The sequence below is a fragment of the Lissotriton helveticus genome, chromosome 2_1, assembly GCF_964261635.1.
Source record: "Lissotriton helveticus chromosome 2_1, aLisHel1.1, whole genome shotgun sequence".
In the NCBI taxonomy this organism is placed as follows: Eukaryota; Metazoa; Chordata; class Amphibia; order Caudata; family Salamandridae; genus Lissotriton; species Lissotriton helveticus.
In genome coordinates, this window is record NC_136059.1 from 1,109,577,419 (window position 1) to 1,109,596,302 (window position 18,884).

Here is an 18,884-nt window from a genome sequence, read left to right on the forward strand (position 1 = left end):
AGTTGGTTTTAAAAATAAAACGTATACCAAAAATTGCAACTAGAAAAAAAAAAATTCTGGAAAAATACTGTACAGCTTTAATTATCATTTCTCGGAGGCAAACAAAGATTAATAATGGACAATCGATGTAGAGCAATTATGGACAACATGAACATAAATTAGGGGGATCAGTTCATAAATAAAGCCACAAAAATGCACCTGAAGGTATATGTACTTTCACCGGTGTACATTTAAGACTTTCAGAAATTCACAAGAGTTTACAGACTTCGGCCCGGAGACCATACGTCAAGCACACTTGTAAAAATTAAATTTTCTCATGAGCATATATATATTCATAGGTATTTTGGCTCATCAGAAAATCTGCTGGGCGATTTCAAATTCGCTTTCTCTACACCCACATTTCTCTCCACCCTGGGAAAGGTTTCGCTCCTGCCAGTAAGGAATACATTTCCAACCTTTTCTACTGTTGGAAGAGATTGTAGAATACCTTTAAGCATACAAGTGTATGGGTGTGCACAGACTCACAGGGCTTTTTAAAAATGCAACAACTGCTTTCATGTTGTTACAATGGTTCTGTAACTCATATCTCCGAATCCATTAAGGGCATTTCCTAGTACCACAATTGTGCAGAGAATATGTTGTGATTTTATTGTACATCTTTTGTACTTCTATTGTACTACTCCCTATGTCGCCTGCTTTACAAAAATCTTTTTTAGATAATGATTTATTTAAAAAAAAGTACAACTATTAATTCATTTATTGTCCGTTCTAGATCAAACAAAACTCTTCGTAATGTGTGGTTAATTAGCAAGTGACTCAAATTTCTTTGCAGGTGCTTCTTTCTCTCACATTCAAGTACAAAGTGACTCGCTGTTTCTAAAGACCCTTCACACATCCTGTTCATTTCGCAAGAGACCTCTCCACGGCCTTTCAACGGACCCTAGCCTAGAGGATCCTGACCAAACCAGAATTGCATCAGCTCTCTCCCATTAATAATAGTCAGCGGTTTCGTGCATCTTGGGAAAACGCCCACCATTACTAAATGGGCGTGATCTTTTACTGACATTACTTCCCAAATAACCCTCAAAGTCCCTCCTTCCATTCTGATTCTTGGATACTATTACAGTTTAAGGACATCCAGGCTTTCACTAGCATATTTGCAATCAAGTATTTGATTGCATTATTTAAAGGGATAATTGAACGTAACTGCAAATGTTTGAATTGCTAAATAGGTTTAAAGCTTTCAATTTTATAGAATATATATGTATTTTTTAATTGTCATTACAGGGGTACCTGATAATAATGAATATGCTACTTACCAGTATGCATCTGTTCTTGGCATGTAGGGCTGCTGACATTCATATCTATAGCATAGATCGCCGCCTAGTGTTGGGTCCGGATGATTGCACATTGTTGTCCTGGAAGAGTCTTCGAAGTATCACGAGATAGGTGGCTCCTCCCCTGGACTACAGTGTGCATGGGCATCGACTCCATCCCCAGATTGTTTTTAGCCATTGTGGCAAAGATGGAGTGTAACAGTGTGAGCGATGACCATGCTAAGAGTAAGTGTAAATTCTGCAGCCCCTACAGGCACCGGGGAGGAGGGCGGGCGATATGAATGTCAGCAGCCCTACATGCCAAGAACAGATGCATACTGGTAAGTAGCATATTCAGTTCGAGGCATGTGGGCTACTGAATTCATATCTATAGCATAGAATATATAGCAGTCCCTCCATTATCGGCGGCCGCCTGTGCCAGCTCCAGACGTTTGAAAAAGTGTTTTTAGAACAGCCTGCCCTACAGCTGCTTGGAGTGCACATCTACACAGTAGTGTTTAGTAAATGTGTGTGGGGTAGACCATGTGGCTGCTCTACAAATGTCTTCCAAAGGGATATTACCAAGGAAAGCATGGAGGCCCCCAACTTGCGGGTGGAGTGGGCTCTGGGGCGGGACCGTTAAAGTGCGCTTAGCTTTGAGATAGCAAATTTGAATACACTTAACGATCCACCTGGCTATACCTGCTTTGGAAATGGGGTTGCCTTTGTGTTGGGCAGAAAAGGCAACAAAGAGTTGTTTCATCTTCCTAAAATCTTTGGTCCTATCGATGTAGTACATCAAAGCTCGTTTAACGTCAAGAGTGTGGAGCATTCTTTCCGCCACTGTCTCAGGATTTTGAAAGAACACAGGCAGTTCAATAGTCTGATTGACATGGAACTGTGAAACCACCTTAGGAAGAAATTTAGGATTAGTGCGCAGCACCACCCTGTTTGAGTGAATCTGTATGAATGGCTCTTGTACAGTGAGCGCCTGGAGCTCACGAACACGTCGCAGGGACGTTATGGCTATTAGGAAAGCCACTTTCCATGTTAAGAACTGAATCTCGCAGGAATGTAAGGCTCAAAAGGTGGGCCCATCAGTCTGGTGAGGACCACATTAAGGTTCCATACAGGAGCTGGCGGGGTTCTGGGAGGAATGACCCGTTTCAGTCCTTCTAGAAAGGCTTTAATGGCAGGCACTCTGAAAACGGAGAGATGCTGCCTGTTTTGGAGATAAGCCGCTATGGCGGATAAGTGTATCCGAATGGAAGCGTACGCCAGATTGCATTTGTAAAGATGTAACAAATAACAAATTATGTTGTGAGTAGATGCATCAAGCGGGTTGATGTGTTCTGCACAGTAAATGACAAACCGCTTCCATTTGGCCGCATAGCATGCCCTGGTGGTGGGCGTCCTTGCCTCCCGTATGATATCCATGCAGTCGGGTGGTAAGTTAAGGTAGCCAAATCCTAAGACCTCATGAGCCAGATCGCCAGGTTGAGCTGTTGCGGATCTGGGTGCTGAATGTCGCCATGGCTCTGCGTCAAAAGCCTGGGTGTGAGGTGTAACCTTTGATGCGGTACCACGGAGAGTTCTAGAAACGTGGTGTACCATGATTGGCGGGCCCACGTTGGCGCAACCAGGATGAGTGTCATCGAGTGTTGCTTTAGCTTTCTTGCCACCAGCGGTATGAGAGGTGCTGGGGGAAAAGCGTACGCAAATCTGCCGGACCAGTTCATCCATATCGCATTGCCCTGCGACTGTGGGTTCGGGAACCTGGCGGCAAAGCTTTGGCATTTTGCGTTTTCCCTTGTGGCGAATAGGTCTATCTCTGGATGACCCCACTGCTGGAAGTACGGGCGGAGTACTGATGGATGTATCTCCCACTCGTGCATTTGGTGGCTGTACCTGCTGAGCAGATCCGCCATCTGATTGTCCTTGCCCGGGAGGTGTTTCGCCATGAGGAAGATGTTCCTCTGAATGGCCCACTTCCACATGCTCTGAGCCAGATGAGACAACTGTGGAGAGTGTGTACCTCCCTGCTTTTGAATATAGTACATGGCTGTCATGTTGTCCGTCCGGATCAACACGACTTTGTTGCACAGATGTACTTTGAATGCCTTCATCGCCATGAAGATTGCCATCAGTTCTAGGTAGTTGATGTGCATCTTCTGTTGCTGCGTTGTCCATAGTCCCTGCACCTTGTAGTGGAGTACATGAGCTCCCCATCCCTGGAGAGATGCGTCCGTTGTCAGAATAATCTGTGGCACAGGCTCTTGGAACGGTCGGCCCTTGCAAAGGTTGTGTGGATTCCACCAATGCAGAGAGATGTATGCCCGACCGGTCACCAACACTAGGTCTTTCAACTGTCCTTGAGCCCGATTCCACTGACGTGCCAAGCACTCTTGAAGCGGACGCATATGTAGTCTGGCATGCGGGACTATGAAAATGCAGGAGGCCATCATGCCTATCAACTGCATGAACACTCGTGCCGGAAGCGAGCGTTGCGGTCTGAATTTCTGGATCAGCGACTGAATGCGGTTGACCCTCACAGAATTTGGCTGAGCCGTGGCTGCCAGAGTATCTACTGTCGCGCCCAGATACTGTCGCACATGGGCTGGCTGAAGGTGCGACTTCGGATAGTTCAGTGAGAATCCCAGAGTGTGAAGAAGGTGAATGGTGTGGGACATGTTGGCAGCGCACTGCTGGGCCGACTTTGCTTGGACAAGCCAGTCGTCCAGATAAGGGTAGACGTGAACGTTCTGCCTCCTGAGGTGCGCAGCCACTGTCGCCAGGCATTTTGTGAAGACCCTGGGCGCTGTGGTCACTCCGAAAGGGAGGACCTTGAATTGATAATGCGGATTCTGAATGGTGAATCTGAGGTATTTTCGGTGTGATGGATGTAGTGGAATGTGAAAATATGCATCCTTGAGATCTAATGTTGCGAGGAAGTCTCCCTGATTGAGCAACGGAAGAACCTGCTGCAGCGTGAGCATGTGAAAGTGTTCTGAGAGAATGTACTGATTTAGGGGTCTGAGATCCAGTATGGGTCTGAGGGACCCGTCCTTTTTCGGGATCAGGAAGTACAGGGAGTACACTCCGGAGCCTCTGTCCTCGACCAGCACGAGCTCTATTGCCTCTTTTTGCAGCATGACGAGCACCTCCTGCTGCAATAAGTGCAAATGCTCTGTTGACATAGGACGGTGCTTTGGTGAGATGTTGGGTGGAGTGGACGTTAACTCCAGACAATAACCGTACTGGAGAAGTTTTCTGACCCACCTGTCTGTGGTGATGGATTTTCAGACTGGCAGGAACCGGAGTCTCCCCTCGACAGGTGCTGTATGGTCGGGGGCAGTGACAAGGCGTCACTGTCTGTTGGCGGCGGAGGATCGGGAGTTGTTGTTTCCTCGACCTCTGCCCTTGGTGCTGTTGCCACGATAGCCGCCTCTACTCTGCTTGTTGTAAGAGGTCTGCGCCCCACCTTTATTGTACTGTGTTTGCTGGGACATCTGGCCACTGGAAACACCTCTATTGCTTGAGCGACAAAAAGTACTACCCCTGAACTGCTGGGACTGGAGAGCCCCCATGGACTTTGCAGTCTCGGTGTCTCTTTATTTTTTCCAGGGTGGTATCCACCTCAGGTCCAAATAAGCGATCAGGGTTTACAGGCTGATTGAGGATGGTGGTTTGTATCTCCGGTTTGAACCCGGAGATCCTGAGCCAGGCCTGACGCCGCAGCATCACACTCGTGTTAATTGCCCTGGCCGCGGTGTCTGCTGCGTCCAGTGCACACTTAATAGAGGCATTCGTGATGAGCTTCCCTTCCTGAATGAGCATCTCCGCTGCCTCTTTATACTCATCGGGCAAGTGCTGTAACAGGGTTTCAAGTGTATCATAGTGTGCCCTGTCATATCTGGCCAGGAGTGCCTGAGTGTTTGAGATACGCCAGATATTGGCCGCTTAAGCCGCCACCCTCTTCCCTGATGCTTCTAGCACTTTCGATTCCTTGTCAGGGGGAGGAGCATCACCAGTAGTTTGAGAATTCGCCCTCTTCCGGGCATTAGAAACGACCAAAGAGTCCAATGGCAACTGGCCCTTGATGTAGGCAGGGTCGCCAGGTGCCGGCTTATACTTTTTCTCGATCCTGGGGTTTATAACTCTGGCTCGTGTGGGTTCCTTAAAGATGTCTGCAGCATGTTTCAGAACCCCCTTTAGCATTGGCAGAGTCTTGACAGTCTTTTCAGAGGTGGAAAAGGTATCAAAGAGGAAGTCCACCTCAACAGGGTCAGCATGCAGCTGGACGTCATGATTTTTAGCCGCACTTTCAATGAGAGCATTGAATGCCGCAGAATCCTCAGTAGGGGAGGTTTTGACATTATACACTTGAGTGTCCTGGGCAGTGTGCGGATCATCAGGGTCCCCCGCATCTGCCCATGAGTCCTGGTGATCCTCAGGATCAGTGGTGGCAGGGAAGTTGTACTCCTCATCATCATCCCCCTCCCCAGCCTCCACATCTGAATAAGTGGGTGAAGATGGAGCCATGGTCTGAGGCCGTGGATCAAGCGGCTCCACCAGAACTGGGGAATCCGTAGAAGGCCTTTTGCGCTTCAAGGGAATGATGTAGGACTCCATAGGCTGAGCCGGCGTGATCTTTCTCTTGTAGAGTGAAAGTTTACCGGTGTCGGCGTCGATAAAGTGTTCCGACTGCTCCTCCATCTGGGGTTGTCGATGCTTCAAGCTCACCACTGGCTGTGGAGGCTTCGACCCTGTGGATACCTTGACGGAAGCGTCGTCGACCGTTCTTGGTGCGAACGCCTTCGGCGCTACTTCCGGTGGTAGAGTGAACTGGATTGGCGCCGAGGACTTCGGCTTCACGGCAGCGGGTTTGGGGGTGGAAGAATCCTTCGGATCGACCCCGGAAGCCTTGCTCCTGATGCGTTGTAAGGAGTCCGACACCTGTTTTGTGAAGGAGGCGGACGGTTTCGTCGACCAGACAGGCGTCCTCGGTCTACCAGCACGTGCCGACTCGAGCGCAGAACTTTTGGTCTTCTCCGGTCGATGTGTAGGAAGTGCCTCTTTTGGAGCGCTGTGTCCTCCGGCCGTGACGACTGCCTTCGTTGCCGACGGTTTCGGGTCAGCGGCCTTGACAGTCGGCTTCGGTGCCCCAGTCTTCGACTCGACGCCCTTGAGTGATGTGGGCTCGACGCCCTTGAGCGACTTCGGTTCGATGCCCTTGGGCGCTTTAACCGGATCGACAACCTTCTTCGGCTGCCCCGACATGTCGGAAGACGAGGAGGCGACCGGAGCGACAGACGTCTTCTGTGTCGATGGCGTCTCAATCACTTTGTTTCGTCGAGACCGAAGCTTTCACTTTCGGTTTCGATTTCACCAATGGTGGCTCCGCAGAAGTGTCCGTAGTCGGGCCCGTAGGCGAGACCGTGGATCCAGTTGTAAGGTCTTGGGTAAGGCCATGTGGCGATCCCGGGACCTGAGCCTCAGTGATTGTTCGATCGGGGCATAGCTCTTCGCCTGAGCTATCTTCCGTGGCCCCATAGGCCTCATTGTCGTCTCCTTCCTCGTCGACGACTTCTTCTGCATCGATTACTTCGACGTCCGCGTCGTAGTTGTAGTCGATCTCCTCTGCCGGAGTAGAAAGCGGATCTCGAACTTCCTGCTCGTCCGCTTCTTCCCCCTCGAAAATGTCAACCGGTGCCGACCGCCGGGCCTCCTGGCGCGCCACGCGCCGAAGTCGAATAGTCTTCTTAGAGCGAAAACGGGAACAAGCCATACAGTTGGCTTCATCGTGATCCGGCGACAGGCACTTGTTGCACACCGGGTGGACGTCGATGTGGGGATACTTAGATCCGCACACAGGACATTTCTTGAACGGGCTCCGTTCCATGATGTGTAGTCGAAAGTCTGGTTGCGTCGACTGGGCCTCGAGCACCGAAGAGCCATGCGACTCCTCTGGAAGTCCGACTCGGGAACTGAGCCGGAACAGAGCCGGGCACCGAACGCAAGACAATACCGACGCTAAGGAAAGGCCTTCGGGCCTAAAGGAAAGTTTCTATCGATTCCGATCTTGAGTGATCAAATATGCATCCGAACCCAATGGCGGAAAAAAACAATCTGGGGATGGAGTCGATGTCCATGCGCACTGTAGTCCAGGGGAGGAGCCACCTATCTCGTGATACTTCGAAGACTCTTCCAGGACAACAATGTGCAATCATCCGGACCCAACACTAGGCGGCGATCTATGCTATAGATATGAATTCAGCAGCCCACATGCCTCAAACTTTTTTTTTTTACATGAGGGAGGGAGCAGCAGTAAAAGATTTGAAGATCACTGCACAACACAATGATTTGAGGAAGGGAAGCTAGAAAGTTGGTTATGAACAGGGCTTGATTGACAGCCCTTACAAAGGCTAAAAACCAAAGCTCTACCCATACTCCTTGGATGAGCGCAGAACAGGACACTGCTGGCACATTCAAATGATGTATTTGCTGCAGGTACACTATGAAGAACATTTAGTTACTGCACCCAAAGCTGGGAGGAACTGACCACATTAACCACTTCCGCGCTCATGACGAGCTCAGCTCATCATGAGCGACGACGCTCGTACCTCGTCATGTAACGCAGCTTTTTTTAAAACGCAGCGCGCAGCGGGAAAACCGCTAGCGCGCATGCGGTTAAGGTTCCCTCTGGATCAGAATCATCACAAATCATGCACTATTGATGCCTGGACCAGCATGAACCCCAAATGTAGACAACTGCAAGATAAATAATGAAAGAAAGCAACTGGTGGATGGAAGCGATAATACACTGAACGAAAATTTCAGAAACTGGTTACAATGAAAATCTAATGCTGAAAATTTTAACCAAATGTTAGACTCTGTTTTTGGAGGGAGAACAAAATGACGGGCGCCACCCCACCTAGGGGGCATGGTGCCTATAGTGGCAGCAAATGCCTGAGCCAGGTTAGACAGGGCTTTGAGCCCCGAGACCGGACAAGTGTCACGCGGGGGACCCGGAAGTAATAAGTGTCCGGGGGCTTAAAAGGCGGAGGGGCGAGAACGACGCCCTCTTTGTCCACTTTCCTGCAATGGGTTCGGAGGTCGCGAGACAAGTTATCCAGGTGGACCACGAGGAGCGAACGCGCGATTCTTTGCAGATAAATAGGCCTCACAGTAAATGGTCGAGTGTGGTGCTGAACGGGCGCTGAGTGGGCGCTGGATTGTGGCCGAGTGCTGTGGCCGTGTGCTTGGAGGTGCCTGGTGCGGGCATGATGCGGAGGCTCTGTGTGCTGAACAGGCGCTAGATTGTGGCTGAGTGCTTGGAGGTGCCTGGTGCGGGTGTGAGTCGAGCGATTCCCGGTACATCGATGAGGAGGCTCTGTGTGCTGAACGGGCACTGGATTGTGGCAGAGTGCTTGGAAGTGCCTGGTGCGTGCGTCGCGCGAGGGGCAGAATTGCTCTGGGTGATTCCCGGTACATCGACGGAGCTGGGAGTCTTCCGGCCACGGCTCGTCCCAAGAGGTACCGAGGCGCATGGGTGACACCATCATTTTGTTCCTCTCGGGGCGTTCTGGCGGCAGTCGCGTGAAGCGGGCTCGGTGAGGCAACATGGGAAGGGGGATGGCGCCGAGTCGGGCAGGTTTGGCGACACTGGATGAGGCCTGGCCCTGGCTCGGAGTGCTATAGAAGAGATGAGGGAGTGGAGTTTGCAAGGCAGAGGGACAGGCGGCTCTCGTGGGGTGGGTGGGGGGCGGGGGGGGGGGGGGGGGGGAGTCGCTACTAATCAGGGGTTTCCTCAGATCGGGCGCATGTTAACAACGCCAGATGGTGCCCGGGCCCTGCGCAGAGCGTTATAAAAAGAAATTTTAAAGGGCAGCTAAGGGGCATGGAAGATTTAACACAAAGGGCGCATTAGGTACAAACCATTTGGTACATTACTAAAACCTTTCAATTTAATTTTTCTGCAAACATCTGGCTTGGGCAAGATGAATTAAACTCCATGACGTTAGAAGCTATAACAATAGTGCTCGCCAGTGTGTTTTAAAATGAGGACACAAAACGCGGCTGCTTCAACAGTTGGTAGGTTTAATGTGTAACGGGTCGAGCTTAATTTGCATGGTATACAGGGTGAAGGCGAGCACTGGTGAGGATTATAGGCACCGGTAAAGGGGCGCATGCGTCATGGGGGAGCCTCAGGCCCCAGAGCACAGGAGGCAAGAGAGTGAAGAGAATGAATACGAATGCTTTTCAGTTTCCATTAAGTGCAGAATGCCACCTAGACGGGCCCAAAAGGGCAAGGACGCCCAGGCCACAAAGTACGACTTTCGCGCGCTGACAGAGCTTTTGGAGGTCACTAAAGAAAAAGGAGTTGACTGGGCGTTAAAGACACTGAAGCAAGGGGCCGGAACGAGCCCATCAGAACAGGCAACGCAGGCCAAGCGGGTGCAGCGTTCACCGGAGAGATTTAAAGATGCACAACCTGAAAAGCGCAATAGAGCGGGGCACTCTCAGGCAACTACCTCAGGTGAGGCAGAGGTGATAGACAACAGTCCTGGTGGCTGGCCCAGCACAATTGTTGAATGTTCCTTCCATGGGCCTTGCTGGGGGATCCAATGCAATGAACGATTTCTCGCAGACGGGGTGGGGGGTGGGGGAGATCCAGTCACATATCGCCCCGCAAACCGCTCCACCGGGGTCGCGCATCAAGGCAGTGGTATAGCACAAGTGTGGGTACAGTCAGGGGGTGTGGCTCAATCCCCGGTGGTGGTGGCGGCAACGTCGCAAGCGAACCGCTACAGCCCCCGCAATGGCTTCCCCTATGGCCGTGGGTTCAACAGTCACTGGGCTAGCAGCACTAGCATACAGCCCACTAATTTAAGGGTCGGCATCCATGGCGTTGTCCCCCTTGGCGGGGATCACATGGCACGTGCCAATGGAAATCAAAGAGAAGATATGGAGGGTAGAGTATATAGATGTGTTCGACCTCATAAACGCCGGGGTAGTCCCGGGGAAAACCAGGGTGGGAAAGGTACGAGAGTTCAAACAGAAAAAGGAGTGGGTAGGTGTGGGTACACTGGTCTATCAAGAACTGGATTATAGGGTTAGCAATCTACGCGGCCGTTATGGTAGAGAGGTACCCCGCAGTGGCAGCCCAATTAATCAGTTCAATATCCATGATTCATGGGGCGGCGTCAGAATTCCCAGGGACAGGATGGCTCCAGTACGACAACAAATTCAGGCAAATGAAGGCAGTTCGTCCAGAGATAGCGTGGGACCAGCGTGAGATTAATATATGGTACTCAGTATTTCAATACCCGTGAACAAGACTAGTCAGCCCTTTAGGGGGGACAAGGGGTCTGGAGATAAAAAACTGGCCTGCTGGCAGTTCAACAAGAACGAGTGCAACAGGGGTGCAGCATGTAAGTTTAAACGTTGTTCCTTCTGTGGCGGCCCGGCACACCCAGAGATTAGATGTTACAAGAAATTGGAGAGACCAAAAGAGCAGCCTGCTCACAACCAAGCCCCAGGCAAAGGACGCCCCCCACAAGCATCCTAAAAGCTTACCAACGCCCATCCAGCTCCACGTGCTGACACACCTCCTTAGTAAATATAACAAGTTACAAGAGGCCCAGTTTTTGCATAATGTCTTTCGTTTTGGTTTCCGCATCCCGTCCTCAGCTACCCCGTCCTCAGCTCCACCGCGCAACCAGCGATCAGTGCTTCAAAACCAAGAAGTGGCTAGACAGAAAATCGCGAGAGAAGTTGCGCTAGGGAGGGTGGCGGGACCCTTCCAACATTTGCTGAGGCCTTACCTTGTATGCTCACCATTGGGGTTGGTACCTAAAAAAAGAGAAAGGAAAATTCCGTTTGATTCACAACTTGTCGAGCCCCCCAGGGTTGTCAGTCAATGACAAACTTGACCCAGACCTGTGCACGGTACGTTATACCACCTTTGACATGACAATCCAGAAGTTGCAGGCGCTAGGGGAAGGATCATTTATGGCTAAATCAGACATCGAAGCTGCCTTCCGCCTCCTGCCGGTACACCCTGACGACACCAAGTTCTTGGGGTTCACCTTTGAAGGGGATTATTTCATTGACCTCTGCATGCCAATGGGGTGTTCCATCGCGTGCGCGGTGTTTGAAACGTTCAGTAGATTTTTAGAATGGGCGGTGGAACAATTGCTAACGTCGGTGACATCTTGCGAAGTGGTACATTACCTGGATGATTTCTTGTTTCTGGGACCACAGGCTCCCTTGCATGTAGGAAGGCCCTGCTGGGCTTCCAGCACCTGGCAAAAGCGCTGGGCGTGCCATTGGCCGCGGGGAAAACAGAGGGTCCAACTACTCGGTTCACCTTCCTAGGCATTGAAATAGACACCAAGGAAGGGGTCTGCAGGCTTTCCCAGGATAAGGTAGCAGCTTTCAAGTCAGCCATTGAGTCTTGTTTGTTGGCACGGAAGGTGACTCTGCACCAATTACAGGTTCTGGTGGGGCAGCTGAACTTTGCGGTTCGAGTCATACCCATGGCATGGCCTTTTCTAGGAGTATAGCGAGGGCAATGTCTGGTTTGCGCGCCAAGCATCATCACACCAGGCTATCGGCGGACGTGAGCCACGATTTAGCTATCTGGAAAGGTTTTCTGGAAGTATTTAACGGGACGGTGGTCTGGCAACAGACGAGTCCACCCAATGCCGAGTTGGAATTGTACACAGATGCGGCGGGCAGTGTGGGCTTTGGGGCGGTCTTAGGTCCCAGGTGGTGTATGCAGCATTGGCCGGAGAAGTGGGCATTGTCAGGTCTCGCCCGCAATATTACCTTCTTAGAATTGTTCCCAATCATAGTGGCGTTACATTTGTGGGGCGACATTTTGGCAAACAGACACGTATTTTGGTCAGATAGCATGTATGTAGTCATGGCGATTAACAGAGAGCGAAATGCACCTGGGTCCTGCGCCTATTGAAGGAACTAGTTTTGCGATGCCTGCAGCGCAATGTACACTTTCCTGCCAGACATGTGCCGGAGGTGGACAACACAGTTGCTGATGTCTTGTCCTCTTTTTGTTGGCAGATTTTCGCACCCGATGGCCGCAGGCAGACAGACAGATGACGAACTTCCCCGAGGGATTATGGAAGCTTGGTGCCCCACAGCCCCTGAGTTGATAACGGCGTCTTTGGCCCCCAAGACCAAGAGTATGTATGAGAGGTCATGGCAAGCATACCTGACTACTTTAAGGGGGGCGGGGGCAGTAGAGAAGTTCTTACCGCAAAGTGTCCTGGAGTTCATAGTGCAGCAGAAAGCGAGCGGTAGATCTCCAGCAATGGTGAGGAGACAATTGTCGGCAATAGCATTTTATGCAGGTTTAGGGGGGGTGGCAGACCCCCACAAAAGACCCAAGCGTTTGAAGAACTATGAGGGGTTGGGAGCGATTGGCACCAGGAGTGAAGGACGGTAGGAGACCCATAGACGGGAGCAGGTTAACAAGTATCTTGGAAATTCTGCCCAGAATTTGCTCCACGCCTTACGAGACGCAGTTACTTATAATGGCACTCATTTGTGTTTTTAGGGGCCTTTAGGGTTTCAGAATGGTTACCAGCGTCAAAATCAGACAAAGAAGGGGGCATACGCTGTGAGCATGTAATCCTGACCAGAGAGTCCCTTCAGGTCAGGGTGCGGAAATCTGAAACGGACCAGTTGGGGAAAGGAACCTGGGTCCAGTTGGGGTCAATGGTGGGGGCAATATGTTGCCCGGTAAGCTTGGCCAATATTTTTCTTCAGATGAGACCAAAGGGTGGCGACAGCAGGGTATTATTGCACGCAGATGGCATTCTGCTCCCCAGATTTTAGTTCACGAGGATATGTAAGCGTGCCCTGGAAAGGCTAGGGGTGGACGTGATGCATTTCACATCTCATTCATTCCGCATCGGTGCAGCCACAACGGCAGCCTCCCTAGGCCTCCTGGAGGAAACCATTAAGAGGGTGGGGCGGTGGAAGTCTATGTGTTTTGAGCGTTATGTACGCCCTCAGTTAGCATAAGTAGTCAGTCTCCTCCACTTGTCCTGTACCATGCTGATCGTTTCCCCTTTTCAAATTTGATCTAGGTCCAACGGCACAGAGGGCCCAGGTATGCTGGTGTGGCCACTCTTTTATTAGCAGATCAGGGCACATCTTCAAGAAGTCGTGCGAGAAAAGAGTACAGAATGCAAAGGAAATTGACCACCATTGGGTGGGGGTAGGCGGACGGCGGCTAGCGGAGGTGCCTACCGATCTGCGGGGTGCTATGGCCAGGGGCATGCAGATTCCCGATCTATTGGGGATCCATTCAGGTGGCAATGATATGATCCCAGCAGGAAGGAGGGGTGTAAAGGAGGCCCTTTTTTCAGTTTTGTCAGTGGTTAAGAACATGTTGCCTAACACAAAAATACTATGGTCCGAGGTGATACCGCGTCAAGTATGGGCGGCGAGGGCACCCCCGAAGGCAGCGAATAAGTGAGTAAGGAGACTGAATCAGTCAGTGGCGGAAATTCTAAAGAATTCCAGCATTCGTACCATCAGGACCAAGTTAATACAGACATCAAGGGCAGAGCTGTATGCGGCGGATGGGGTACACTTGTCTGACGCAGGTTGTGATTTGTTTATACAGACGGTATTGGGAGCCCTCGCCGAGGAGTTAGAATGCACGGGGGGGGGAGCCCGAGTCCGCCAGTGACGCCTCGCCCTGTGGCGGGGTCCTGGGCAAGAGAAATGACAGGGACTCCATTTGTCGGTGGATGCTTGGCCCCAGAACAGGGCTTGAAGTCTATTGGGGCTCCGGGATGGCGGGAGAGGGGGCTGACCTGCTGGTGGCTCTGGACTCTCTGGCTCTACCCAGGAAGCCGGTGATTGTCACAAGCAGTGGCAAATTATCTACCTGCTGCTCTGTTGGCCGGGGGGCGGTCAGCATAAGGAGAACAGGGTATATTGGTTGTGGCCTGCTGGCACAGCCCGAGTACAAAGAGGACATGTAGAGAGGCAATTGTAAATACATGGAAATATATAACCTGGATATTTTATTTGCGTGCTGTGGTGTTTTAAATAAAGCAAGAATAAAGGATGATCACAGATTAATAGAAGAGAGGCCAATGGAGTAATTGGCCGTATCTGTAAGTTAATAAAGTTTACACTGTGAATACAAAAGACTGACTCAGTTGTTCCTTATAAAGGGGAATGGGAGAAGGGGAAGTGTACTTTGTATGCCATCTATCAGTATTGGAGCAGAAAGCCTTACACAGGGGCGTCAAATGTGCCATGGAATACATTTCAGAGCTTCGCAAAAACATCTTCAGTCATCTCCTGCGGTTCCCTCAAACTGCCACTGTTTGAAATCCGAACGAGCCTGACTCAAAAGTGGTCAAACTGGTGTACCACTAAGATAAGAGATGACAGATAGGTGGAGAAGAAAGGGTGAAAACAAAAGCAGCCACAAGAGAGGAAGTCCTAAAATGTGGCTATTGTGAAAGACACAAAGGTGAAGGAAAGCAATCAATGAGATAAGGTGACAAGGCAGCCTGCCTGCTTTGTGCTTTTCAAACAGACTGTCACCGAGGTGCAAGGCGGAGCTCAATGAGGGAGGGATCATGCATGTAATAGTGGTTAACAGACTCTTTATTGACCCGCTTAATGGCATTACTATAAACTTTCACCTACCTGTAGGATATTTTCTTCAGCGCCATTAAACAGGAATATGATTGCGTGCTGTAGGGGTTCAGAAGACCTTGACAACACATGTAGAACTTCGAGCATCACGGCACAGCTGACTGCATCGTCACTGGCACCTGAAAAGGCACGTAAATAATAGTTTGTAATTGCATACTGTACATATGATTTCTCAGAAGGATGCATGCACTAATTCACAACTAAAAGTCAGACTGCATTCGGCACCCCAGCATAAGAAATATGTGCAGGCTACTTCACAGTGGCAAGAACTTTGATTCTTCAAAATCATGACACTTATCGTCATTTTTAGGGTCGAGCCTGCGAATGCATGCGCTTGCGTCTCGCTGCAAGACGCTGCTGTAGTCAGTAAAGGGCTTGGAGCCCGCCTGTGACATACTATTTGTTGTCTTCACGTCACTCTTCTTTACCGGCACTGTAAGTGGCCAATGCAGCTGAAACGTCACTTCCGACGCTGGCCGTGCAGCAGGGACTAAGCACAGATTAATTCAAGTTTAATCTGTGCCCATCCGCTGCTCCCCACCTAATTGAGGTACTATTTGATGCACCCCCCCTCCCTGCCTGCTGCTCCGTACATAGTGCTTGTTTAATACTCTTGGGAAAGTAATATTTTGTGCTGTTTCTCGCACTATGCAATGGTCCTAAAATCTTTGTATTCTGTTTGAACGTGCAAAGCATATTTTTCTACTACTGGCCCTTGAGGTGCTTATCTGCCCACACTGCCAGACAGGATAGCACCCACGTGCTGACGGAGCATCCCGTCAAACGAACTCTAGAAAATGTCGTTAAAATCAAATGTTTACAAAAAAACTCACTGATGCGGGCAAAATACCTAAATGAATTGTCTGAACCGAGGGGGAAAGGCACTTGCTAAAAATCAGTATGACGTCACACCATAGTATCATGCATTTGCACTAACCTAGGGGCGTCGAACAAAGGAAAACACAAATTAAATATATGAACTGGCATCATGTCACAATCAAACTCATGAAAATACATTTTAATGTGTCTGGCCAGTGTTGGGGAAACTGTGGAAAGTCCAGAACCGTCTTTGCGGAGTGCACCAGATATTAAAACTACTATAAAAAGAGAAATTATGTGCCATGAAATATACTCGGTGGCGAGTATTCTAGAATCTTGATACTGGGGATGAGAATGAGGGATGCCATTTTGGTTCCAAAGAAGAACAAATCATAATAGCAAATAAATGTGCCTACAGCAACTAAATTGATTATTGTAGGAAAAGAAAGAAGACCATACAACATTAATACAATGGTTACCAAAGCCGTAGGGTTACCTGGCCTGGGGGCATGTCTCCCAGACGTTGATGATCGAATGCAGCAGCGTCTTGGCGCTGGAGTGTGTAAGCGAAGAGCTGAGACTAAGCCAAGTCTACTTGTGTGTAAACAGCAGAGTTTTCAGAGCTTTCCTGCAAAGTAATAGATTGGATTGTAGTCTCAAAGCCACTGGCAGTTTGTTCCACAGCTTTGCTGTACAGCTGGCCAAGGACCTCCGCCCCCATCTTGCTCTTCGAGTCCTGGAGGAGCAGATCAGGCCGAGGCTGGCTGATCGGAGGTTACGGTAGGGGGTGTAAAGCCTGAACATTTCCTGGCTGTCATCTGAGACCCCTCCATAGAATGCCTTGTGCACCAAGCAGAGAGCCTTGAATTCTATTCGCTGCTGTAAAGGGAGCCAGTGTAACGCCCTTATGCCCTGTGACGTACAATGGCCCTTGGGAAGGTTCAAGAGTAATCGTGCTGCTGCATTCTGTAACGATTGCAGTTTTTTTATCTGGACTTTATCGATACCCAAGAACAGCAAGTTACTACAGTCCAATCTGGACAAAAAGAGGGCAACCATTACAGTCTTCTGTAGCGTGGGAGGGATGAAAGGAAAGATCTTACTTAGAGTCTTTAATAGAAAGAAACTGGCAGACGTTAAGACTATTGACCTGCGCTGAAAAATGAAGCTGGTCATCAAAGATGACTCCAAGATTCCTGACCTTCGACACAGGGCGAGGACATCCGCCCGCCTCAGACGGCCACCAGGAGCTGTTCCACAATGACTTCCCATTGCCAAACTCTATCACTTTGTTTTTTTCTGTGTTGATCTTCAAGACACTTGGGCTCATCCACTTCATAATATCCGTTAGACAGGCGTAGAAGCTAGCAGCTGTGATCTCAGGCTTGTCCGACAAATAGATCACCAATTGTGAGTCATCAGCGTAGGATACAAATGTGAAACCATGTTTCCTGATGAGTCTTGCCAGCGGCGTCACATAGATATTGAATAACGTCGGGGACAGAGCTGATCACTGTGGGACTCCACAGGGCAGATAGAAACTGTCAGATTGTAAACCGTCCCAGCTCAAACTCTGTTTCCTGTCCTCTAGAAAGGAGGAGAGGAGGGACAAGGCCAACTCCCCAATTCCTACCTCCGGCAGCCGCCGCACCAACACCGTATGATTCACGGTGTCGTATGCGGCCGACAAATGCAGGAGAACGAGAATAGCCCTACCCCTCCCCCATCCACCACTTGCCGGATCCCCTCTGTGGCAGCAATCAGAGCAGACTAAGTGGAATGTCGTGCGTAGGGTCCAGTAGCCCGTTAGTGTCTAGATAGGTGGTAAGTGTCTTATTAACCGATTTTTCAAAGATCTTGGCTGCAAAGGGTAGACCCGAGATCGGGCGATAGTTTTTACACTCAGTGGGGTCGAACGTTGGCTTCTTCAGGATTGTCCCAATACAAGCTCTCTTCCAGGCCGCAGGGTAGATCCCGGCTGCCAGAACTTGATTAAACAGGGGGTAAGCGTCTCGCTGAGCTTCTCGGCGGCCAAGTGCATAATAGCGGGGGGACATGAGCCATTAGGTGACCCAGATTTTATTGATTGAAGGAGGTTAATTACTTCGTCTGCCCGAGTGGTTTAAAATTTGTTAACTTACACTGCACTGTCTCCAGCACAGAGGATGATTGGTTGTTATTTGCCATGATGTTAGACAAATTGGCAAGATTGTTGTATATCAATTAAACCTTATTCTGAAGGAAAGTCGCAAGCTGATTACAAAACGCCTGATCTGGTTTAAATATATTGGCCTGCTGTGGTTTAGCTAAAAAAGTGACAGATTTAAAAAGTTCTTTGGCCGAGTTTATGCCTCTTAAATCTTAGCGGTAAAATATACCTGTTTTGCTTCCAGAATAGCCTCCTTGTAATATTTCAAAGCCCCATTGTATGCATGTTTGCTCTCTTTGTTATACTCCACTCTCCAGAGGCGCTCAAACATTCTACATTCCACCATTAGAAGTTTAAGTTCAGGGCCATACCAAGGTGTTGTCAGCGGGCGCCTTTCAGCCATTCCCATTTGTTTTGGGGCAACACAATCGGCCGCCCCCTGAATACAATCATTAAACAATAAGCGCAGATTTGTAGGAGCTACACAACATAACACCGCCAACATTTGTTTGGTTCTTATTTAACTATCAAATCTGAGTAGTTCAGTCATGCTTTCTCAGAGACCCCTACTCACATTTTCCCAGAAACGTCTGGAGTGGGAAGGGAAAATAAACGCAGCAGAGTGGGTATACCCTATGTATTGGCAGGAGGTTTACTCAAGCTTGAAGGATTAGAGTTCCCTATATTGTGCAAAAACCTTATCTTTTTTTTTATAAATGTACACCCATAGTGTCTCAGACAGCAAGCACTGCGGTTGATAGCAATGCTAGTACAAGTAGGGAGGAAGCTGAGCAGGTAGGTGAGAAACATTTCAGAAAACTTTAGAAAAGCACTTGCTGCAAAATTAAAACATGTTGGTCTCTCAGCATTAGGGAGGGACCGTAACATTC

At 49.6% G+C, this 18,884-nt stretch overlaps 1 protein-coding gene across 2 annotated transcripts in view; it reads right to left on the reverse strand.

Moving 5' to 3' along the window:
- The window catches only part of ERMP1 (endoplasmic reticulum metallopeptidase 1), a 689,629-nt gene that overhangs the window by 425,622 nt on the left and 245,123 nt on the right, over positions 1-18,884 (reverse strand). For both annotated transcript variants that reach the window (XM_078675921.1, XM_078675920.1), the window contains exon 3: positions 15,018-15,145. In XM_078675921.1, the coding sequence (XP_078532047.1) occupies positions 15,018-15,145 (128 nt within the window). The remainder of the gene's footprint in view (positions 1-15,017; positions 15,146-18,884) is intronic.